At 38.1% G+C, this 26,275-nt stretch overlaps 2 protein-coding genes and 1 pseudogene across 2 annotated transcripts; all 3 read left to right on the top strand.

The window, feature by feature from the left end:
- Positions 1 to 2,216: 2,216 nt before the first annotated feature.
- LOC103414119 (branched-chain-amino-acid aminotransferase-like protein 1) lies at positions 2,217 to 10,184 on the top strand (annotated as a pseudogene).
- A 1,951-nt stretch (positions 10,185 to 12,135) lies between these two features.
- Positions 12,136 to 13,062, top strand: LOC103430483 (vacuolar iron transporter homolog 4-like). Its single transcript, XM_008368627.4, has one exon. The coding sequence runs from the start codon at positions 12,186 to 12,188 to the stop codon at positions 12,867 to 12,869; it is 684 nt and encodes a 227-aa protein (XP_008366849.2). The 5' UTR covers positions 12,136 to 12,185; the 3' UTR covers positions 12,870 to 13,062.
- Positions 13,063 to 22,142: 9,080 nt separating this feature from the next.
- On the top strand, positions 22,143 to 23,346 carry LOC103430481 (vacuolar iron transporter homolog 4-like). The gene has a single exon (XM_008368625.4). The coding sequence runs from the start codon at positions 22,468 to 22,470 to the stop codon at positions 23,149 to 23,151; it is 684 nt and encodes a 227-aa protein (XP_008366847.1). The 5' UTR covers positions 22,143 to 22,467; the 3' UTR covers positions 23,152 to 23,346.
- Positions 23,347 to 26,275: the final 2,929 nt, after the last annotated feature.

The following is a 26,275-nucleotide window of genomic DNA, read 5'->3' as shown; positions in this document are numbered from 1 at the left end:
TGTCATCGCTCTTTTTTTTGCTTATATGGCTGGTGGTAGTTTCTGCGGCCCAACGGATAAGGTGCAATTTGGGTTGGGTCAATCCAAATCTGTTTATGTTCAACTCAACTTAATTTTAACCCGATTATTAATTGGGTTGAGTTGGGTTGATCATTTGCTCATTCATCCTCAACCCGACTAACAAAACTCAATCTAACCAGATTATAACTCATATCAATTAATGCTCATAATACATCCAAGTGAGCCAAGTCCAAAAACCAACGCCATTTCTAATATTTTTTTTTAATAAATTACCCTTTATAATTACTTAAGCTTTTAGGGAATAAGAGACTTCAATTAGTTAGCCTATATTCATAGTCCTTAAATTCTAAAGCTTTATAGTAGATTGATTTATGAAATGAAAGTTAGCTAGCTTTGATGTTACTTTGCTTAATTTTTTAAGGAATTCTTAGAAACTAAGTTGTTACAAGATTAAATTTAAAAAAGTTGGACAACTCGAACCCAATCCAAGTAAACCCTAACCCAATTAAACCCGAATGAAACCCAACCCAAACCCAAGCCCGAATTGTCAAAGTTGGGGTAGGATTGGGCTGACCTTCCAACCCGCCTGAATTGCACCCTTACCAACAGACATTCCTTTTTTTTTTTTTAGTACATCGATATTTTTACACTAAGGAAATGGAGAGTTCAGCTAAGCCACATAATGGGCAACCTAATTTGGTATTGAATTCACCATCCACGAGATTCTAACCTAAAACTTCTTATTTACAAGTGAAGAGGAATAAGGCCGTAGTATTAAAGTGGAATGGTGGTTTGAGGGGTGATGTAAGAACTGACATGTGTAGGTGGTGTTTGGTGGTTTTTCATGAGAGCGGCAAAAAATATAGAGGGTTTTCTGAATTCTATGAGCGTGTACAGTGTTTGAGACTTTAAGGGCTGGTTTGGTATTGCTGTGCTTTGAAAAAAAACTGCTGTGAGAATAAGCGGAGCTGTGAAATAAATCAGCAGAGTGTTTGGTAAACTTTTTTGTAAAAGTGCTTTTGGGAAAAGAAAAAAAAAGCAGTATGATAGTGAGTCTTTTCATTAAAGGAGCACTGTAGCTCCGTGTGCTTTGAAAAAAAGCCAGTTTTCCAAAGCTGCAAATAGCAGCTTCAGCTTTTTCCTTTGATTTCAGCTTATTCTCACAGCAGCTTCCAAAATAAGCCTTTTTTTTTTCAGTTTACCAAACACCTAAAACCCTCACAGCTTTTTTTTAAGCACCTCACTCCCAAACCACCCCTAAGTGTTTGAAGAATGTGAGGATTTTTTTTTTTAAGGAAAACTAATGAAAATGATTTCAAAACTATGATTTTTTGTTAAAGTAAACAGTACTGAAAACTTTTCATTAAAGTTCCATTTTTTTTAAGAGCTCTTCATTGTTTTTGAGCCTCGTACTTATAGGCTTTTCCATTTCTTGATTGAGGTTTGAACCAAATCAATTAATTTGACCCATACCAATTAATTTAGCAATTTGACCAAATAAATTTAATTAACAAAAAAATCAAAACGTGATTTGAACTTAATTCGTGTCCAATTTCTCTTAAAAAAAAATAAAAAAAATCGCATCCAATTTGATTTTATCAAATAATCTTGATTTAATCAAATCAATCAATCAACTTATCCTTAATCTAGTCATTCTTATTTGGTCAATCTCCCTATTTGACATCCACTTTATTTGTTGATTATCTCCCGTGATTTGTTTGACTTAAATCAAGGTTAATTAAAGATTTTTTTTAATTATCTTCCATCAAATATTGACATGTGTCATGACTCGTTTTATGAGTCATATGTCATGTGTACAACTTGTGACACTCACAATGAGTGCCACGTAATCTTTGACATGTCAAAACTTTAATTTGTTAGTGATATATCATCAAAACTTCCGAAGAATTCTTTTATGGTAAAAAATATGTTCACCTTGTCAGTTCAACAAAATCAAAAGCGTTTTTAATTGTTAAAAACGGCAACACAAAAACAATTCCAAATAAGTTCAAATCTCACATACAATTAGTAAATAGTAAATAGAAAAAATAAATGCACTTTATAGTATTTATTGCATAATCATCAGTTACTTTCCTCTACATGCAGTAATTTGCTCAGATTTCTCAAAACTTCAAAATCCCAGTTGATCCCTCAAAAAGTTTGGGAATTTTAATTTCAGTCCAAACCAAACCACCATGGAAGAGCTCAAGAACCAAGCAGAAGCTGAAGTGGAAGCGATTCACTTATGGGCTACTCCAAGATCACTGTCTACCAGCCTCATGTACTCCTTTGCTCATGTGCCCTCCAGTCTCTTCAATATTATTTTTTGGCTTCTGAAAGGCCTCGTTTGGGACTGCTTCTATTCCTTTGCTCATGTATTCCTTGTGCTCGTATTGCTTTTTCCAGAAGCACTTTTTAACTATCATAAACGCTTTTAGCCAAGCAAGAAGCAATACCAAACAAAGTGCAAGTTAAAGATTCTGTCTTTCATGCAGAAGAAGAAAACATAAATTTTGTTTTATTTTTTTATTTTTTTTATTGTTTTGTGTTTAGAGGGATGACACAGAAGTGCTTGATGAACCACTGTATGCAACTTTCCTGCAAGTGACAGGTTCTGATAGGCCCTACAGGGAGGAGGTTCTTTCCAAAATGGTAAGTCAGTAAACAAGTTTCATCCCTAATTATGAGTTTAGTTGCTGTTGTAAGAATAATTTTACTCAAGTTATTTACTTTTTACTCTTTTATTTGGAAATATTTTTTACTTTGGTAGGATCTCAATTGGTTTTTGTTTCAATAATGATTTGGTTGATCATAAAAGTTCGTGAATTTGTCAGTTTTTTTCCATTGGTTATATAGCGAAGATGGGACCTCAAATGCATAGGTGAATGCTCTTAACCAACTGAGCTACAAGCCACGTGCTTTCTACAGTTGTTCGTGCTAGCATCAGTGGCAGTGGCTGGTGTAGGAAAAGTAGATCTATGCGAGCAGGGTTGCCTTTTGCCAATGTTATGTTAAAACTTAAAAGCGTTTTTTCTAATTTTTAGATTCCTTACTTTGAGGTTAAAATGGAATTTGGAGGATTTTAAGAAGAGGTTACTTCGTTGGTTCTTGTCAAAACATAAGATTGATGTGATTTTCTGTTATTCGACAGCGTGATTTCTGATGTCTTTTCCTGTGGATTTTGTTGTTTGCATCCAAATATTCATTTCCCGTAAAAATTTGACACGGTGCCTCTTAATCTAAACTTTGTGTTATGGCTCTAATTTATAATTTGTTGAAATGTGGACATCAGAAGAAGTTTTCATCGTATATGATCCTCTTTTTACTGATTCTTCACTTTGAGTTTTTGTGCCATTTGTATCAGGAACCTGATGGAAATAAAGTTGTAAGAGATATCATCTACCGTCCAGGAAGAAAGAAGTATCGCCTCTGTAAGGTGATAAACGATATTTTCTCTGATTTGAGCAGACTAATGGCTGTGTTTTTGTTAACTTAACTGGACCACCCCAAAACTTGCTTTCTATGTATCGGTGTTTTTTCTAGTTAATTTAATACTGGTGTTGGTATTTTCATGATCCACAGCATATCGCAAAGCAACGTGTGCCTGAATTACCTAGTGATTTTATGAAGGAAGGAAAACACTTCCTTCTGATCCGGAATCCACTTGACATTTTGGTAAGAGTCTTTGTGTAAACACAGATTGATCTCTTCTGTGGTTTTACTGACGTCACTGTTTGATGTTTGTCAGGCATCCTTTGACAAGGTTGTTCCTCCGTCCCTGGCTGAATTAGGTTTGGCAGAAATGGTCACCATATATAGTGAGCCCTCCCAACTGGGGCAGCCCCCTCCCATCGTTGATGCAGCAGAACTTCAACTAGATCCTGAGGTATTAGAGAGTTTTTTTTTAATATCTATCCACAATTTATCATAAGTGATTTCTCTGCATTGACCAAGCATTGCATATTGTCTATGTATTGCTTAAATAAAACTTTCTCAATCTTCTGTTTTCTTTTCACCTTTATCTCGTTGACGATGCAGGCTACATTAAGCGGTCTTTGTGAAGACTTGGATATTCCTTTTCAGCCCACAATGCCCAAGTATGCCGACGCTATTCCATTTAAGTTGATACTCTTCTGGTCTAGTTCTTTTTGAATTAATGTAGATACTGTAGTTTAGTTTAGCCTTTTTGTTCATGAAAAGTTTCCAACGAAACTTCCTTTTAAGATGGGAGGCTGGTCCAAAAGCGATAGATGGTGTTTGGGCTCCATGGTGGTACGAAACTGCGCATAAATCAACAGGCTTTCAACCACCAACAAAATATCCTGTGGTATGCTGTTTTTGCGTTACGTTACTTTAGATTTGCATATGTTGAAACCTTACGAGTTGTATATTTAATCAAAGATGTAGTCATTAAAATGTGGTTCTCTTTGAAACATACTTAATTCTAGTTTAAGTGCTAGATTTTGATCGCATGCTAGGAAACAATAGACACAAAGATCATCCGAAATATAGATAATTAGGTTATACTACATGTACTCGTTGGACGGACTGCAAATAGTTAAATGTCTTTTTTCTCTTAGTTATATAATTGTGTATTTAACCTTTTTCTTGCCTGTTCCCACAATTTTGCATTTTGATAGATAATGACAACTCAAGTTACAGCATGACACAACGTCTGAGAATATGCTCTATGTGTGTTTTTTCAGCCATTCCCTATGTCTCTGTATGACGTACTTGAGCAAAGTCTACCTTTCTACAACTTTCTTAGGCGCCATGTGAGGCAGACATCGAGCCTTCTGAAGTCTCCTTTGCCTGAGCCCGATCTTCCAGTTCCAGAAAATAAGAAGCTACTTGCATGGGTTGGTGATCAGATTGTACCGCGCGAGAGTGCAAAGATACCTGTACACGAGACACTTGATGTTCTCCAGTTGACAGATCATCCCTCCAGTCTTTTGTTTCGATGCTATAGTTATGGATATTTATTTCTATCCTGTCCAAGGTTTCTGTGTTCAACTCGGTTGTCCAAGGCGGTGATTCAGTTTGGGAGGGTCTTCGAGTTTAGGATGGGAAGATATTTAAGCTTGAAGAGCATTTAGATAGGTAAGTGGAGGAAAATCAGATTTTCGACAAGATTGATGCCTGGTGACTATAGATAAGTTGGAAAACTTTTTTTTCCAAAGAGTCGTAAATCTTTCACCAAAATCACTGTGCCTTTCACAAAAAAAGAGCTAAGAAAACCAACTCAAACAACCCTAAGCACAACGCAATACAGACAATGAAGAAACAACTGGTCTTTGGGAGAAAGACAAACATTAGGTCTTCTCCTTTCACTCGAGTTACAAGTGTTTAGCCTTTTAAAATCACAGAAAATGGTTGGAGCAAAGAAATATCCCCATATTCCTCCTATCGACACTAGAGGTTGCTAGGGTTTCCACTGAGAGAGAGAGAGAACTTTTTTTTTTTCCTCCACTTACCTATGCATTTTCTCACCTGACTATAGATTTACGACTTTTTTTTCGTTTTTCTTTTACCAGAATTTGGATTCAAAGATTCACCACAATAACCTACTCAATAATATACTTGCAAAGGTAAGTTCAGTTTGTGTCATCAGCTGGTAACATGTCATGTGCGGTGTATTTGATCTTGCAGAACTTTGAGCTACCTTTGTTCAAGTCATCTTGAATATATTGCAGATAGAAGGCAACAACGCAAATGCTGATGATGCAATCATGCTTGACAATGATGGCTATGTGTCTGAAACAAACGCTACGAACATTGTAAGCCTATGCTTTTTCTCTTCAGGTTTCGTTGCTGTATGAAAATTTGGTGGCTAGGTTCCATTTTTCAGGATGTAGTTTTCCATTGTTATTTCCGATGCTTTCATTCATGAAAGCATCAGAAACATGTCCATGTAAACTAGTCTCAAGTGAACGTTAGAGGGCTGGATCAACTCGCTAGTTTGTAACATTTTAATGAGCACAAAATATAGACCTGTTCTCCTTAAGTAATGCAATGTCATAGTGACTTCTGCTATTGTATTATCACGTCCTATCACTTCCTTCCACTCCGTCTCAATTACGTGACATCCACACTGTAAACAAACTCTGTTTGATTATGCAGTTTTTGGTGAAGAAAGGCTGTGTTTTGACTCCTCATGCTGATTGCTGCCTTCCTGGCATTACTCGAGCAACGGTAAGTTGTGTAGATTCCCTCTTATTATTGGAATTTCCATCGTTCTCCATGAATTGAAATATTGTTCTCCTTCAATTTGGTGGTAATGAGATTTTAACCTTTGTACATCGATCCTTGACAAAGACGCCCCAAACGTTTTGTTTGGTAATAATATTTTACACTTGGTTTTCCTCTGACTCACTGATCGATCTTTTTGAATTTTGCAGGTGATGGACCTTGTAGTGAAGGAGAAGTTGGTCTTAGAGGAGAGAAGGATCAGCCTATCAGAGTTCCATACTGCGGACGAGGTTTCCTTGTTAGAGTGTGATTATGATTCACACGGTTTAGATATTTCAGATTAGTATAAAGTGATAAGGTCTCAGTTTGTTTATAAGAGTAATCCAGTTTTGGTTTGGATTAGAACTCTATTTGGGATTTGAGTTTAGTACTCTTGATTGTACAAGGATTTAGTTTCATATTCCTTGTAGGATTGTTCTAGGTGATCCGGAACTTGTAGTATAAAACCACAAGCCCCTGCTCCCGCAAAGATACACTCTGAATTTCGTTCCAGTTGCCTATAATCTGGAGAGTATCGAGCTTTGCAGAGAGGAGAAGGTTTTGTGCAGATTTCCATATCTTCTTCGTCTGTGAACATGTCTACAGGTATGCACTGATGCAATTATTTCTGTTCTTACATTCATATTGCGTACATGATCAAAGGGTTGTGATTTAATTGTTTAATCCTTGTGTTCTTGAAAGTGAGATCCGATAGAACAGAAATAATTGCATCAGTGCATACCTGCAGACATGTTCACAGATGAAGAAGATATGGAAATCTGCACAAAACCTTCTCCTCTTTGCAAAGCTCGATACTCTCCAGATTATAGGCAACTGGAACGAAATTCAGAGTGTATCTTTGCGAGAGCAGGGGCTTGTGGTTTTATACTACAAGTTCCGGATCACCTATAACAATCCTACAAGGAATATGAAACTAAATCCTTGTACAATCAGGAGTACTAAACTCAAATCCCAAATAGAGTTCTAATCCAAACCAAAACTGGATTACTCTTATAAACAAACTGAGACCTTATCACTTTATACTAATCTGAAATATCTAAACCGTGTGAATCATAATCACACTCTAACATTCTCCCACTTGAGTATGATTCACCATAGTAAAGAATCATTTCAAATTAACACAACAGTAATTGCAGAAATCTCATAACAATGTTTCTCAACCAAAAAAAAAAAAACACAAAACTGAAAACATGCGCTAAGACAATGAACTTATAATCTTCTCTACAATACAATATGCAGAATTGACTTACAAATCACAGTGTCTAACTCATGCTCTCAGCAAAGTGATCCAAAATAGGAGTAAACCAAAACTTACTCACTGATGTTGTCCAGAAATACAACAAAAGTTCTTGAGCTATTCATCAATAAGAATAACCAAGTTCAACTCTCAAACTATCTTTATCAAAACGAAATTTTGACTCAAAGATTTTATTGAACTATCAAAAATGTTTCCTGTGAACAACCAATCACAGATTTGTCTGAAAAGGTTGAACTAAAAGAAACCTCAACTAACTGCTAAATCACAAAGAAAGTTGTAACTAAATAAATTACAATACCTAGCTCCAGAAAACTTTGCTACGACACTCATCCTTTGGAAAAGCATCCTATAACTGTCTTCCAAAAGCTACATAAAATAACTTCAATCACTCTCACTTATCTAAAGCATCTATAACTCCCATATGAGTAACATGTGCTTTAAAAATCCCATTTGGCAGAGCTTTTATCTGACAATAATGGCGGCTTAGGAGTGTCTAATGCAATATCAAATTCATTAAGAGTCAGTAGCAGACCGATTTCTCGCCTCCACTTCTTGTAGTTACTTCCCCCCGTGAGAATCGGAACACTTGCAAGGTTGAGTGTTTTAAGCGAAACTGCAGACATGGACAAAATGAAATCTCAATAAAAGAACCAAAAGTTCTTGATTTCAATCCACTTTCACTTAATACACAATGTTAATGAATCAATTTAGTCATATATATAGATTTCTCATGAGCATGAAAAACATATATAGATGAAACAACCCATTTGTGTATGCATAAACTCACTCATCACGCAGATCAGAATTTCATTTGTGACAAGAAAACAAAAGAGCAGTATGTCAATAATCTATAGACATGGAATTGAATGCATTGCATAATCTTTGTACACCAATCTTAAGCAAACATAGCAAAAATTCCATAATACTTCTTTATATTTTAACGCAATATGGATGGAGAAGAAACAGAAAATTACCTCAATTTGCAGATATCATAATCTACGCAGCGGAAGCAATAGTTATACAAGAAATTTGTTTTATGATGTTTGAGAAAAACGATATTGCCATATCAGATTACGGATCTTTCTCACACAGAATGAAAATCGAGGTTTTTTTTTTTTCTTCGATTGCAGTCAAAAACCCAGTCCAACAGTCATAATATTAAAGAAGATTAATAAATTAAACGACGTCGTTTCTTGCAATTTCGAATTTAAACAGACTGGTTGCCATAGGTCAGTTTTGTTTTGCAGATTAAAACGATTTCAAGATTGAATTTAAATGAAGAATCCATTGGCTCTGATACCTCATGTGAGAAGAGATAGAAACTTATCGATCAACTCAACAGCCAAGAACACAAGGATTAAACAATTAAATCACAACCCTTTGATCATGTACGCAATATGAATGTAAGAACAAAAATAATTGCATCAGTGCATACCTGCAGACATGTTCACAGACGAAGAAGATATGGAAATCTGCACAAAACCTTCTCCTCTCTGCAAAGCTCGATACTCTCCAGATTATAGGCAACTGGAACGAAATTCAGAGTGTATCTTTGCGAGAGCAGGGGATTGTGGTTTTATACTACAAGTTCCGGATCACCTATAACAATCCTACAAGGAATATGAAACTAAATCCTTGTACAATCAGGAGTACTAAACTCAAATCCCAAATAGAGTTCTAATCCAAACCAAAACTGGATTACTCTTATAAACAAACTGAGACCTTATCACTTTATACTAATCTGAAATATCTAAACCGTGTGAATCATAATCACACTCTAACATTCCTTACATAAATTCACATAGTTTGTTACACAATAGTAATTAACGGAAGTGTTAATCCCACCTGTTTGTTTTGAACATATCCTTCGTTCTGTTCTGAATTACGTAATTATCATGGACGACCTGCAGGTATGGACGACCTGCAGGTATGGACGACAGGAACAATGGGAGAACTCAGTCCGGTGAGTACTTTATAGATATTTCAATCTTGGTTGCATACTACATATTCAACTGTTCATGCTTCCATTTATCGACGCTGTAATGGTTTCCTCTTCACAAGAAGCAATAGCTGATTGGATTTTATTCACCAGGTTGTAAAGATTGATGGTCGTGAAGTTGGCGATGGAAAAGTGGGACCTGTGACTCGAAGATTGCAGATTGCTTACAAGGAACTGACTGCAGCGTCCGGAGTGCCCATACCAACCTATCAGGAAACTTGATAACTTTGGAGGGTGAGCGTTCACCTTCCATATATACGATTAAGAAAACCATGTCTTGGGACAGGTTTTCGATCTGAAATGCATACTTACTACTTTCATTTCTCTGTTAGTCTTCGCAAAAAGACACAGCTTCGTGAATGGCAGGTTGTCGCTAACAAGCAGTGGAGGAGTGAATTTCATGGACGCCACTGTGCACTGTTGAAATTGGATTGAGCTTCTCTCACAGATATATATGAATAAAAGTACCAATTCTTTTCTTATAGGCATCATAATTTTCTTTCGAGCGGCCAAAAATGTCATTTTTCGTTAAATTGGAGGGAATCAAACGCTGAATCTATGTTAATCTTAATTACCCTATATAACAGTATGCTCGATATCCCGAAAGAAAACGATCTTCAACATAAATCAGTTCTCTTTACGAGTGCATCCTAACAATCTTTCCTCTTGCACCTCTTTTTCTTTTTGACGCAGCACGAAGCAAAAGGACTACAAACGTAAATTTTGAAGAACTAGAGTTTTCTGGAATCTACCAGTTTAATAGAAATCCCAAATAATTTGATTAATTGAGGAGTTGATGATTACAATGGGAAACAGGCACGACTTAAATAAGCTGTTTAAAACACCTTAGGACAACTCAAAAGCCTTAAGAAAAATGAAAGTAAATGACATTAATCGGATGACAAACAAAAAGTAGGATTTTTATTACAAAAATTAAAACGCAGTTTTGGAAGCCTAAACAGTCTCGGATGGCTCAAATCCATCTTATGTCTCAGCATAACAGTGAGTTTGAACCGCGGCGTCATTCTCTTTCTAAAAATATTTTATGGACACAAATTGGAGCTCGAACTCCAAATCTAGAAATTTTTGCTGTGTCCTTTTTTCTAGTTGTTGAATTAATAAATTAAAGGAGAACCGAGAGACGTGAACAAAGAGATGAGTGTATAACGAGAAAACTAAATTCTTCTTGCCGATATGGCTTATGAAATTATCATTGCTTACGGCCGAGTCATATCCTTAATTAGTGGGTTAATTGAAAACTAAACAACGTTAAACATTACTGGTGTAATTGCTTTTTAGTGGAAAGGTTTAAAGGAGTAAAGCTACTTTTACAAGTTGGACAAATTTTACAAGAATGTACCCTTTTTTTTGGAATTTGGATTCTCTACGGATCCTAGTGTGCCTAAATATCAGAAAATTCGGACTTTGGTTTGTATGAAAGAGAATTGGAGCCTTTAATTTGTGTAAGATGAATCAGCAGAATAAGTTAATGAGAACTATCAGATTCAAATTGAATGCTCCGAATTACCTGATCATTGAACTCCGAACAATGAAATCCGGAATAATCAATACCCACAAGCTTTCGTGTGGAATGCACCCTCCACTCAATTGTTTAATGATATTTCCTACCAAAATCTCCAAAAGATAGATTTTGCTTTCGGTCAATCTGTATTGTTTTATTGGTAATTTGCTGGTGGCATTTGTGTGGAATGCGCACTTCACATAATTAACACTTATTAGGTATTTGAACAATGGTAGCACTTCCCCACTACATACACCATGTGGATTTGAATAAGAAGTTGCACGCACACAAACGCCACCACGGTTAACAAGGAAAAAAAATTTAGTGTGCTGGGAATAGCTCAGTACAACAAATGTAATAATATAATCGGTTAAATTGTTTTTTTTTTTAAGTTTATAACCAATTGTATTATTACACTGAGTATATCAGACCATGTTCTTGACATACTAAAATCTCTAGTTAAGATGCACTCAAGATAGAAGTAATGAGCCCAAAACTTAAAAAAACGACATATTTAATAAAAAAAACTTACGCTATTTACACATAAGAGATTATTCATTCTCTTAGACAAATCAAAACTTGACATATGTGTTGAAGTATGTCTCACATCGAAAACCTTATGAAGTTTAATCACTCTTTTATACTAAATGGTTCTATTACTAATTATGTTGAGATTTTTTATGGTAAAACTCCACATTAGTCATATTGCAATTTAATTATTTAAGTTGAGTATTGTAACGATATTGATTAGTGGTGCATCAGTATACTTTGACAAAAAACTTTTCATTTTATGTCTCTGAAGACTGTCATTTGCGGTGGATAATGACATTTTATGTCTCTGAAGACTGTCATTTGCAGTTGGTAATGACTCCAATATACAAAGCCTATTTTGATCAGCCATTAATCTTGATTAAGTAACTCTTATGGAGAGTGCCTTCCACATGTAGTGTCTCCCTCCTTATCACCACTAAGTTCCAATGGTCCATCAACATGTGCCCTAACCACAATAGATAAAAATCATAAAACCCTACCTCTATAAATACCCTAATGAGGGCGTGTGTCCTCCACAAGCAATCAATATCCTAATCTCTCTTCTTTCCCTTTCATACCAAATCCTACACTTCAAAACTTCAGACATGGCTTCCCAACGTGACCAAACTTCAACTAACCACATAGAAATTGCAGTTTATGGAAATGTGACTGATCAACCAAGACAATCTCCAATCCCAGAAGGCGACGAAGATGATTCCTTTGATTACTCCCAGAGGACACAGTGGCTTCGCGCGGCTGTGTTGGGAGCCAATGATGGGCTGGTTTCTGTTGCATCGCTCATGATGGGCGTGGGTGCTGTGAAACAAGATGTGAAGACCATGCTGATAGCCGGTTTTGCGGGACTCGTGGCCGGGGCGTGTAGTATGGCAATAGGAGAGTTTGTCTCTGTGTACACTCAGTACGACATAGAGATATCTCAAATGAAGAGAGAGATGAAAGAAAATGGTAGGACAGAAAATGTAGAGGAGGCAAAGAAGAAGATGCTGCCGAATCCTGCGCATGCCGCCTTGGCGTCAGCCATTGCGTTTTCGATAGGCGCGGTGGTGCCTCTGTTGGGAGCTTCATTTATAAGTGAGCATAAGATGAGGCTGGCCGTAGTGGCGGCTTTGGTGAGCGTTGCGCTGGTTGTGTTTGGAGGGGTAGGAGCGAGGCTGGGGGGGTCATCGGTGGTGAAATCTTGTGCAAGAGTACTTGTTGGAGGATGGATGGCTATGACTATAACTTTTGCACTCACCAAATTAATTGGGTCTAGTGGTTTGCAGATGTGATAAATTACATGTTTGTTGTTGTCATTATGTTTAATTTCTGTTCTTGTTGACGTTGCTGGTATTGCTAGTGGTGGTTTTGCAGCTGTTGCCAACACCATTTGCATAGAGGCAGACATGTAAAATCATAGTGTAATTAAGTTGTGTTTATCATATAACGTTGCTATGCAACTATTTATTGGTTGTGGTTAAAGACTTATTTGTGATTGTTTCTAGAATGGTAAGCAGTTTTCGGCAACGATAAGTGTTTCTCATTACTTTGACGAGAAATGTTATAAGTTCTTCGAGGTAATAGACCAAAAGTTTTTGGGAAAACTACATACCACTTCGAAGGTTAATAAAATCTTCAACATGATTTAAAAAAAAAAAAAATTCTATGAAAAGCCCTTATGAGCAGACAAACTTACACTAACCCTCCAGTCATATAGTACCCATCAAGCCCTATATGAGGGAGAGGCTTGCATGCTCTCACTAATTTAGCGCCACTCTTGTAGGAAAGAAACTTGCATCCACTTGTTGTTTATAATACTCATCAAGTGATCACCAACCCCTCTTCTCCACATAACATATAATCACATGACCAGATCACGTGATTTTGTACAGCTACAAGAGAGTATACACTTGGGGCTATGTAAGTTCTTTCCTTGCTAGCAAACAGTTAGTTGTTGACTCATGAATGTTCATTTGCAGAAACCTAGCCATCTCATGATCGTGCACGCAATGAACACTGAAGATTTTAAAAGTTTTTCAAAAGTTCCGTTTGCTGGACGTTGATAAAGTTTGTTTATTTTGTGTTTTTGATTGAGTGTTTGAATCGGTTTCTTGGGTAGGATAGTAGAGAAATTGAAAAAGAAGCAACTTGGAGATTGGTTTCTGCTATGCAAATAATGCAGCAGACTTAATTGAATAAGTAGAGTGATTTTTACACAAGAGTATGGTGCATTTCCATCACCCATACTTCTACAAAAGGTGATTGACAAGAGGCTTTAACAACCATTAAGCCTTACTACTCCAGATTACATCCTAACCCTTCATTTTGGGGTTAAATGATTTAATCTGGAGTGTACACTTGTCACTCACACACTTACACAAACATTTAAAAACAAAACTAGCCGTTGGAGACTAGAACCCTTCATTTTCTTTCTTCTTCTTCGATGCAGATGACATCCTTTTGCTCGGGAGTATCTTGCTGCCTTCGACTCCCCGACTCCAGGAGCTGGTTAGCTTCCAACACTCCCTTCTAAACTGCTTCTGGGAGTCAATCCGAGCAAACCCCTCAGGTAATTGAATCTCTCATTCGGTAGTGCTTTTGTGAATATGTCTGCGATCTGATCTTCTGTGCTGCAATAGATTAGCTTGATTGTGTTGTCTTGCAATGCTTCTCTGATGAAATGATATCTTCTCTTGATGTGTTTTGTTCTCTGATGAAACACTGGGTTTTTAGTCATGGCAATTGCAGAGGTGTTGTCACACAGAAGTGGTGTGGCTTCAACTTGCAATTCGCCAAAATCTTTAAGTATGAACCTTAGCCAAATAGCTTGAGATGTAGCTTCTGATGCACTCACATACTCTGCCTCGGCTGTGGACAGTGCAACACTTTGTTGCTTCACAGAGGCCCATGAGAATACCCCTGATCCGAAAGTGAAAGCATAGCCCGATGTGCTTCTACTATCATCCTCACTGCCACCCCAGTCACTGTCACAGAATCTAATTAGAATAGATGACTTTCCCATCTCATATTTGATCCCATAATCAAGAGTTCCTTGTACATATCTTAGCACTCTCTTAGCTGTGCCCATATGTATCTTGCTAGGATTCTGCATAAACCTAGAAAGTAGGCTTGCTGAGAACATTAGATCCGGCCTTGTTGCAGTTAGATACAATAGACTGCCAACAATGCTTTTATAGAGACTAGCATCTGCAGGTTCACTTCCATCCTCCTTCTTGAGCTTCTCATTTGCAATTAAGGGTGTAGAAACTGGTTTGCAACCCTTCAAACCAAACTTTTCAAGCAAAGTTTCAGCATACTTCTTTTGATGAATAAAGATGCTACTTGCTTTTTGAATTACCCCAATGCCAAGAAAATGATGCAAGAGGCCTAGGTCAGTCATCTCGTACCTCTTCATCATTTCTTCCTTGAACTCTTCCATCATTGCAGCATCATTTCCAGTGTAGACAACATCATCCACATAGATTGAGACAATGAGTGTCTTGTTGTTGCTTTCTGTCTTGGTGTAGAGTGTAGCTTCACTAGGACTTTTCTGAAATCCTTTCTCAATGAAATATGAATCAATCTCACTGTACCAAGCTCTTGGAGCTTGTTTTAGGCCATAAAGAGCCTTCCTTAACTTGTACACTTTTTTCTGGAAACTCTTGATTTGTGAACCCTTGAGGTTGTTCCACAAACACTTCCTCCTCTAGCACTCCATTTAGAAATGCAGATTTAACATCCAATTGATGCAGCTTCCAACCCTTCTTGGCTGCTAGTGCTATCAAGGTCCTTATGGTGTCTAACCTTGCTACTGGAGCAAAGGTTTCATTGAAGTCTACACCAGGTTTCTGTGAGTAACCTTTGGCCACTAACCTGGCCTTGTTCTTTTGCACAGAACCATCTAGATTTAGCTTCACTTTGTACACCCATTTTACACAAATCACAGGCTTCTCACTTGGTCGATTTACAAGTTCCCAAGTGTCATTCTTTTCTATCATTTCAAGCTCTTCCTTCATTGCTTTCTTCCAAGCTTTGTCTTTCTCAGCTTCTTCATACGTTTCTGGTTCTACTACACAGTAATTACATGTAGCATAAATCTCATCCAGATTTCTCAATCTTACTGGAGTTGAACTAGGAGTTGTTGTCTGTGATTGACTTGATTGTGGACTCATAGTAGCTTGCTGTGGGGTCCTTTGTATGTCACCATTATCTGTGACTTCTTCTTGAACTGAGGTCTCTATAGGCTCCCTTGTTTGCCTTTTGTTTAGGTCAATTTGTAGAGAGACACTGTCCTTTTCCTCTACCATTGTATCCCAGTTCCACATTGAGTCTTCATCAAAGATAACATCCCTTGATAGGATTATCTTTTGAGTCAATACATTATAAACTCTGTATCCTTTCTCACTGGTACCATAGCCTACAAAAACACCCTTGTTACTTGATTTCTCCAACTTGTGCCTTAGTTGATGAGGGATGAGATTGTAGCATACTGAGCCAAACACTCTCAGATGCTTCACAGAAGGCTTCCTTCCACTGAACACTTCAAATGGAGTCTTCTTCTCCAATGCCTTAGTAGGACACCTATTCAATAGATACACTGAGGTGTTCACAGCTTCACCCCAAAATTTATAAGGCATGTTCTTCTCATGCATCATAGACTTAGCCATTTCGACTATAGTCCTATTCTTCCTTTCTGCAATCCCATTCTGTTGTGGTGAATATGCCACAGTGAGTTGCTTCTCCAACCCTACATCTTCACAGAATACATTGAACTCATGTGAGGTGTACTCACCACCCCTATCACTTCTTAGTCTTTTGATTTGGTATCCACTTTGCAATTCCACTATTGCCTTAAACTTCTTGAATATTGTGAATACCTCAGACTTGAACCTCATGAAATACACCCAACACATCCGTGAATAATCATCAATGAAGGTTAGGAAATACCTGTTTCCACTGATTGTTGTTGTTCTCATTGGTCCACACACATCTGAGTGAATCAATTCGAGTGGCTTTGTTGCCATCCAAGCCTTTCCAGCTTCAAATGAATCTCTGTGATGTTTGCCAAACACACACCCTTCACAGATTTCATTGCATTGATCCATTTTTGGTATACCTTGCACCATTTCATCCTTTTGCAGATTTTGTAAGCTTGTCATGTTTAAATGACCAAGTCTCTTGTGCCATAGTTTCATAGAACTTGTCACACTTGCTTTCTTTGCCACTTCTTCTAAGTACTTCAGTACAAGTGGAAAGCTTCTGTTTTTCACTTCCACTTTGGTCACCAAGTTTGATAGGGATCTGTCATCATAGATCTCAACCACAGTTCCCCCAAAGAGTAGGAAATAGCCATGCTCCATCATTTGACCCACACTAAGTAGATTCTCATCCAATCCAGGCACTAGCATCACCTCCCTTATACATCTTCTTCCTTTCTTGGTGTTGATAACCAGAGTTCCTCTTCCAGTGGCTTTGACAATGTTTCCATCACCCATTTTCACTTTTCCAGTGAAGTTTGTGTCGATGTCAATAAGTAAAGACTCATGTGCAGTCATGTGGTTGCTGCAGCCACTGTCAATGTACCACACTTCATTGTTTCTCTCCATTTTTGCATTGAAAGCACAGAACACATTTGCTTCTTCTTCCACTTGATTTGCACAGTTTACTTGTTGCACATTCTTTGATCTGCAGTCCTTCATAATGTGCCCAAACCTGTTGCATTTGTGGCATCTAGGCTTGTCCTTGAACCAACACTCTCCAAGGTGGAATTTATCACAGTGCTTACATTGTTGCTTGGTTCTTGGACCTACATTGGTGTTGCTGCCTTGGTTAGGTCTTGAGTTGTGATACCCTTTTCCTTCCCATTTCTTGCTTTTGCCCTTCCACTGTGGTTTCTGATTGCTTGCACTGGCTTGACTACTAGATCCAACATTGAGTGTTTGAAAGGCTTTCTCAGGTGCAGAGTCAGCATGCCTCTCGAGCCTTTGATCAAAAGCTCTTAAGGATGCCATCACCTCTTGTACACTGAGAGTTTCAGTGTCTTTGGTTTCTTCTATGACACTCACTATTGAATCATAGGGTTTAGTCAAACTAATCAACAGTTTTTGGACAATTCTTTCATTAGGCAGTTCCTCACCATATGTTTTCATCTTGTTTACAACATCAAACAGCCTAGTGAAGTAGTCTTTTAACAGCTCATTTTCCCTCATTCTTGTATACTCAAAATCTCTTCTAAGGGACTGAAGTTTTACCTTTCTAACTTTAGTGTCTCCTCTGTATTCTTGCTGTAAAACTTCCCAAGCTCCCTTTGCAGTCTCTTCATTTGCTATCCTCGGAAAAATGGTGTCTGAGACAGCACCTTGAATGATTCCAAGTGCTCTAGCATCCTCCATCCGATTCTGCTTCAGTGTTTTGAGTTGTGTTTCTGTGAGATCCTCCTCTAGAGCATCGATCTCCATCTCAGGTAGTTCATACCCATGTTGAACCATATCCCATAGATCATAGGATTTGAAAATGGTTGTCATTCTTATTCTCCAAAAATCATAATTCTCCCCATCAAAGACTGGAGCTTTTAGCTCACTGCTACTGCTGGATCCTTTCATTTCCAGAATTGTTTGTTGATTATTGTTATAGAAGACACTACGTTGGTGCTCCCAAAGATCTTATCTTGCACAGATTACGCCCCGAAAGTTGTAAGATCAATAACAAAGCTCTGAGGCCATGATAAAGTTTGTTTATTTTGTGTTTTTGATTGAGTGTTTGAATCGGTTTCTTGGGTAGGATAGTAGAGAAATTGAAAAAGAAGCAACTTGGAGATTGGTTTCTGCTATGCAAATAATGCAGCAGACTTAATTGAATAAGTAGAGTGATTTTTACACAAGAGTATGGTGCATTTCCATCACCCATACTTCTACAAAAGGTGATTGACAAGAGGCTTTAACAACCATTAAGCCTTACTACTCCAGATTACATCCTAACCCTTCATTTTGGGGTTAAATGATTTAATCTGGAGTGTACACTTGTCACTCACACACTTACACAAACATTTAAAAACAAAACTAGCCGTTGGAGACTAGAACCCTTCATTTTCTTTCTTCTTCTTCGATGCAGATGACATCCTTTTGCTCGGGAGTATCTTGCTGCCTTCGACTCCCCGACTCCAGGAGCTGGTTAGCTTCCAACAGACATACAGAGGTGGCGTACGTACGTGCAATATTTGCACTTTCGAAACCCCTCATGCACTTTTCAGATGCTATTCGTATTACAGAACAGTGTGGGAATGCAAAAGCAGTAAAACCTAACACTTCTCAAGATAATGTGTATATTGATCGGTTGGTGGATAAGCATTACGCATGCTGGTAGGTAACAAATAACTTTTTATCCAGTCCACTGAATTTTGTTTTGACAAACTCATGATAGTACTCTTATTGATTAGTTTATGGACAAGCATTATGCATCCTACTAGACGCAAACAACTTTCTTTATGTCTCTAGTCCACTAGATTTTGTTTTGACAAACTCATGAGGGTACTCATATTGATCGGTTAACAGATAAACATTATGAATGTTGTTGGGCTTAAACAACTTTCTATTTATGTTTTCAGTCCACTGAATCATGTTTTGACAAACTCATGATAGTATAATTGATTGATAGTTTTTATTTTTTTGTTAAAAAAAGAAAAGAAAAAAGATTGATAGATAAGCATTATGCATGCACGGTCAACAGCTGAGCGGCAAAATCCTGGAAATATATATTTTCTGGTTGCTAATAAAACTCGTCATGCTTTCATGGAATTAAAGTTGAAACCTATCCTCGTATAAGCATTCAACCTAAATCAATTGATGTTACATGTGGCATGTCAATTATATAATAATCCAATGGCTCAAATTTATGTTGCATGTGGCATATAAGATAATAAGATGCAAAAGAAGATGCCAAGTTTGTTAACCCACTGAGATTGATTCTATGATGTGGTCCTGACATCGTTTTCGCCTGCGCATTCCGAGGGGGTTGTGGGACAAGATTGGGACATGTTCTAAGACCAAACCCCACAAGGAGGAAGAGGGAGAAGCAACTTGAGGAATGTATGCTGAGATGGGGCAACTGGAGGTGGAAGAAGTGGAGGCTGCTGGGTTATCGGTGAGAAGTTTGTAGGGTTTAGGGTGGAGGCATTGGTTGTGACAAAATTGTCCTTGGTTGTAAATAAGTTTCCATTTGCTGTTGGGGTTCCAGAGACGGTGCAGAATGATTGGAGGATTTCCTTATCATGATTCCTTAATTTAACCGAACATTTGAAATGGAAATAACACAACCAATACATTCAAGAATAATTAAGGAATTGAATTCAGTTACTATTCCCATATTAACATTCAAGTCGAACAAACGAGGCCATATTGATCGGTTGATGGAACTCATGTACTCTTATTGGCGATAAGCATTATGCATGTTACTAGGCGCAAACAATTATCTATTTGTCTTCAGTTGACTGGATCCTATTGACAAACTCGTGACAATTCTCTTATTGATCGTTGATGAATAAGCATTACACATGCTGCTTGGCGCAAACAACTTTCTATTTATGTCTCCAACCCTCTGACTTTTGTTTTGACAAAATTGTGATAGTGCTCATATTGATCGGTTGGTGTATAAGCATTAAGCATACTGCAATGCGCAAAAACACTTTCTATTTATGTCTTCGGTCCACCGAATCCTATTTTGACAAACTCATGATAGTACTCCTATTGACCGATTGATGGATAAGCATTACGCATGTTGCTTGGCGCAAACAACTTTCTATTTATCCCTCCAGCCCACCGAATTCTGTTTTGACAAAACCATGAAAGTACTCCTATTGATCGGTTGATGTATAGGTATTACGCATGCGCAACCAGCAGCTGAGCGGCAAAATACCGCAAATATGTATATTATAGGAGCTAATAGAACTCCGCATGCTTTCATGGAAAGAAAGTTGAAACCTATCTACATATAAGCATTCAACCGAAACCAGTTGGTGTTGCATGTTGCTTATCAATTATATTCTAATCCAATGGTTCAAATCAATGTTGCATGTGGCAGATAAGATGTAACAGAGAGTGAAAGTTTCCTAACCCACTGAGATTGGATTCTCTAACGTGGTTCTGACATCGTTTTTCACCTGCGCATTCGGAGGGGTGTGGGACAAGATTGGGGCATGTTCTAAGACCAAAGCCTACAAGGAGTTAGAGGAAGAAGCACTGCTGTTTGATGGGCTGGTTGGGATAGATTGTGACCAATTAAAATTGATTTGAGTCTAGTTTTTTATTTGCTATGTAAAAATGTAAAAAGGACATAACTGATATGATGGGTTATGAATCCACAATAAAGCATGTTATCTAATCTTTTATGATGCATGAGTTACGAGTAATGTCTTACATGTCCCTATCAATCCAATCATATTCCTAAGACTCAATCTCATTCAGCCTACCAAACGAGACATTAGGGAATGGATGCTAATATGGGGCAGCTATAGAGGTGGAAAAGTGGAGGCTGCTAGAGTTACTGGTGAGAAGTTTGTGGGGTTTAGGGTGGAGGCAATGGATGTAACTAAATTGGATGTGACTTGATTGTCCTTAGGCTCCCGTTAGATATGCTCTTACGATTCACCTACATGACTAACTACGGGTTTGTGATTAGAGTAATTTTACTAGAGAAGAGAAACTTGCATACACCAGATTGTAAATCACTTGTTCTTACAGCATGCCCAACACCAGGATGTGTGGTAAAGGAACAATGGGGCACACACCTCACCAACGAGACCTCGAGACATGCAAGTCTTTCTCCTGCAAGAGAACGAGTAGTCATATTCCACTATTTCGAAACAGGACACTAACAAAATCCGAAAGCACCATCTCATTCTCAATCAATTATGGACTGCCTACATACAAAACTCGAACACGAAAGTAAACAAAATCGATAAAAAAAGCCATAAACTTCATGAAAAGTAATAATCATAATTATGCAGACAGCATTCCATGGCGGAAATGGAACAATAATGGGTTCAAAGTTAACCAGAAAAGAAACAGAGCATCTTTGAACAGGAAATCATATAGCCAAAAACTAGATTCTCCAAAAATAAAACCTACTTCAAAGCTACAAGTGAACAAAAGAAAGAAGCATACCTCGTCTCAGCAAACAAACCACGGGCAGGAACAGAAAAACAAGGCAATTCCAACCAAGTGCAATGTGATACGGAGATCCAGAGAACAAAACAGTCAAGCGGTTATTCAACTCATCAAGAATGGAACTCTCCCAATCATGTATCGAAAAAGAGCAGATCCTGCCAGAAGGAACTCTCACACCAGTGTGCTCTGTATAAGATGTGGGGCTTTTATGTTGAGTTAAATTGCAGATGGCTTGTTCTGGCCGAAAATACTTAAAAAAAATTTAGGTAAAAACTATCATGTCCAATTAGTAACACAGAAACCCATATCATGGATCGAAAAGACCAGATCCTGCCAAAAGGTTAATAACATTAATATAGCAGGAATGGCAAAGTAAGAGATATCATGCGTCAAAGTAACTTACAAGAGAAAATTTAGCCGGTTCACTCCCATTTACTAGTAAAGATACAGAAAACAGGGCAGCCAAAAGTACATTCTACTTATAGGACCACTTCTACTTTTTGATTAAGTAACTCTTATGGAGAATGCCTTCCACTTGTAGCGTCCCCCTCCTTATCACCACTAAGTTCCAATGGTCCATCAACATGTGCACTAACCAGAATAGATAAAAATCATAAAACCCTAGCTCTCTATAAATACCCTAATGAGGGCGTGTGTCCTCCACAAGCAATCAATATCCTAATCTCTCTTCCTTCCTTTTCATACCAAATCACACTTGAAAGCTTCATACATGGCTTCCCAACGTGACCAAACTTTACCTAACCACATAGAAATTCCAGTTCATGGAAATATGACTGATCAACCAAGACAATCTCCAATTCCCGGAGGTGACGAAGATGACACCTTCGATTACTCCCAGAGGACACAGTGGCTTCGCGCCACCATGTTGGGAGCCAATGACGGGCTGGTTTCTGTTGCATCGCTCATGATGGGCGTGGGAGCTGTGAAACAAGATGTGAAGACCATGCTAATAGCCGGGTTTGCAGGTCTCGTGGCCGGGGCGTGTAGTATGGCAATAGGAGAGTTTGTCTCTGTGTACACTCAGTACGACATAGAGATATCTCAAATGAAGAGAGAGATGAAAACAAATGGTAGGACAGAAAATGTAGAGGAGGCAAAGAAGAAGATGCTGCCGAATCCTGCGCAAGCCGCCTTGGCGTCAGCCATTGCGTTTTCGATTGGCGCGGTGGTGCCTCTGTTGGGAGCTGCATTTATAAGTGAGCATAAGGTGAGGCTGGCCGTAGTGGCGGCTTTGGTGAGCGTTGCGCTGGTTGTGTTTGGAGGGGTAGCAGCGAGGCTGGGGGGGTCATCGGTGGTGAAGTCTTGTGCAAGAGTACTTGTTGGAGGATGGATGGCAATGACTATAACTTTTGCACTCACCAAGTTAATTGGGTCTAGTGGTATGCAGGTGTGATAAATTACATGTTTGTTGTTGTCGTTGTGTTTAATTTCTGTTCTTGTTGAAGTTGCTGGTATTGCTAGTGGTGGTTTTGCAGCTGTTGCCAACACCATTTGCATAGAGGCAGACATGTAAAATCATAGTGTAATTAAGGTTAACGACTTATTTGTGATTGTTTCTAGAAAGGTAAGCAGTTTTCGGCAACGATAAGTGCTTCTGTCTACTTTGACGACAAATGTTAAAAGTTCTTTGGAAAACTACATACCAATTCGAAGTTTAATAAAATCTTCAACATGATTTAAAAAAACAAAAAAATCTAGGAAAACTGCTTATGAGCAGATAACTTGCACTAACCCTCCAGTCATATAGTATCCATCAAGCCCCATATACGAGGGAGAGGATTGCATGCTCTCACTAATTTAGCGCCACTCTTGTAGGAGAAAAATTTGTATATACTTTTCGTTTATAATACTCATCAAGTGATCACCAACCCCTCTTCTCCACATCACTCATACATCACATGACCAGATCACGTGATTTTGTACAGTTACAAGAGAGTATACACTTGGGACTATGTAAGTTTTTTCCTTGCTAGCAAACAGTTAGTTGTTGACTCATGAATGTTCAGTTGCAGAAACCCTAGCCAGCTCATGATCCTGCACGCAATGAACACTGAAGATTTTAAAAGTTTTTCAAAAGTTTCTTTTGCTGGACATACAGAGGTGGCGTACGTACGTGCAATATTTGCACTTTCGAAACCCCTAATGCACTTTTCAGATGCTATTAGTATTACAGAAGAGTGTGGGAATGCAAAAGCAGTGAAACCTAACACTTCTCAAGATAATGTGTATGTTGATCGGTTGGTGGATAAGCATTACGCATGCTGGTAGTAACAAATAACTTTTTATCCAATCCATTGAATTTTGTTTTGACAAACTCATGATAGTACTCTTATTGATTAGTTTATAGACAAGCATTATGCATCCTGCTAGGCGCAAACAACTTTCTTTATGTATCTAGTCCACTAGATTCTGTTTTGACAAACTCATGAGAGTACTTATATTGATCGGTTGACGGATAAACATTACGAATGTTGTTTGGCTTAAACAAATTTCTATTTATGTTTTCAGTCCACTGAATCATGTTTTGACAAACTCATGATAGTATAATTGATCGATAGATTTTTACTTTTTTGTTATAAATAAAAAATAAATAAATAAATAAAGATTGATAGACAAGCATTGTGCATGCGCGGCAAGCAGCTGAACGGCAAAATCCTAGAAATATGTATTTTTTGGTCACTAATAAAACTCGTCATGCTTTCATGGAATTAAAGTTGAAACCTATCCTCCTATAAGCATTCAACCTAAATCAATTGATGTTACATGTGGCATGTCAATTATATAATAATCCAATGGCTCAAATTCATGTTGCATGTGGCGTATAAGATGATAAGATGCAAAAGAAGATGTCAAGTTTGTTAACCCACTGAGATTGATTCTATGATGTGGTCCTGACATCGTTTTCGCCTGAGCATTCCGAGGGGGAGTTGTGGGACAAGATTGGGACATGTTCTAAGACCAAAACCCACAAGGAGGGGGAGGGAGAAGCAACTTGAGGAATGGATGCTGAGATGGGGCAGCTGATGGTGGAAGAAGTGGAGGCTGCTGGGTTATCGGTGAGAAGTTTGTAGGGTTTAGGGTGGAGGCATTGGTTGTGACTAAATTGTCCTTGGTTGCGAATAAGTTTCCATTTGCTGTTGGGGTTCCCAGAGAGGGTGCAGAATGATGGAGGATTTCCTTATCATAGTTCCTTAATTTAACCAAACATTTGAAATGGAAATAACACAACCAATACATTCAAGAATAATTAAGGAATTGAATTCAGTTACTATTCCCATATTAACATTCAAGTCGAACAAACGAGGCCATATTGATCGGTTTATGGAACTCATGAAGTACTCTTATTGATGGTAAGCATTATGCATGTTACTAGGTGCAAACAACTTTCTAGTTATGTCTCCAGTTGACTGGATCCCATTTTGACAAACTCGTGACAATTCTCTTATTGATCGTTGATGAATAAGCATTACGCATGGTGCTTGGCGCAAACAACTTTCTATTTATGTCTCCAATCCACTGACTTTTGTTTTGACAAAATCGTGATAGTTCTCATATTGATCGGTTGGTGGATAAGCATTAAGCATATTGCAATGCGCAAAAAACTTTCTATCTATGTCTTCGGTCCACCGAATCCTATTTTGACAAACTGATAGTACTCCTATTGACCAATTGATGGATAAGCATTACGTATGCTGCTTGGCGCAAAACTTTCTATTTATGCCTCCAGCCCACTAAATTCTATTTTGACAAAACCATGATAGTACTCATATTGATCGGTTGATATATAAGTATTATGCATGCGCGCCCAGCAGCTGAGCGGCAAAATCCTGCAAATATGTATATTATCTCTACTAATTAATAAAACACTTATTGTCAACCAAAACCCTATGAAATGATCAGTTTAACCCTCTAATTAAAACAGAACATAAATAAGAAATATAGGTGGAAGAAGCGGAAGAAGTGGAGGCTGCTAGAGTTACTGGTGAGAAGTTTGTGGGGTTTAGGGTGGAGGCAATGGATGTGACTAAATTGGATGTGACTTGATTGTCCTTGATGAGGGGCCTTACATAAATAAGGTTCCATTTGTTGATGGGGTTCCAGAGAGGGTGCAGAATAATTCTCTCTATTGGTGCTTGCCAGGGCCTGTTGACGTATGGAATCAGATTCTGTTGGAGGATATGAAGAAAGGGAATCAGGGGAAAATACTTTTTCGGTTTTATTGCTGGAAGGGCCAGAGACAAGGATTTTAAATGTTAAGCGAGTTCCACGGGATCCTTTTCCACCTAATCCACCTAGTTCGGGATTCGGACCGTTAGAATTTAATCAAACGACTACAGTTATTATCACTTTTAAAGAAAACCCCCTATTTGTAACCGTTGGATCAAATTTCAACAACCCGGATCCTACCGGTCCGGATCCATGGATCAGTGGATAGGCCACGCTGGCCAAGCCTTGTACTGGGGCTACTTTGGCCTCGTAAGGTGCCTATGCATCAATTTGACTAGGCAAATTTTGTC

This window comes from Malus domestica, chromosome 12 (genome assembly GCF_042453785.1).
Source record: "Malus domestica chromosome 12, GDT2T_hap1".
Taxonomy (NCBI): Eukaryota; Viridiplantae; Streptophyta; class Magnoliopsida; order Rosales; family Rosaceae; genus Malus; species Malus domestica.
The sequence above is the reverse complement of the archived record's forward strand: the minus strand, read 5'-3'. Positions and strand labels throughout refer to the sequence as shown.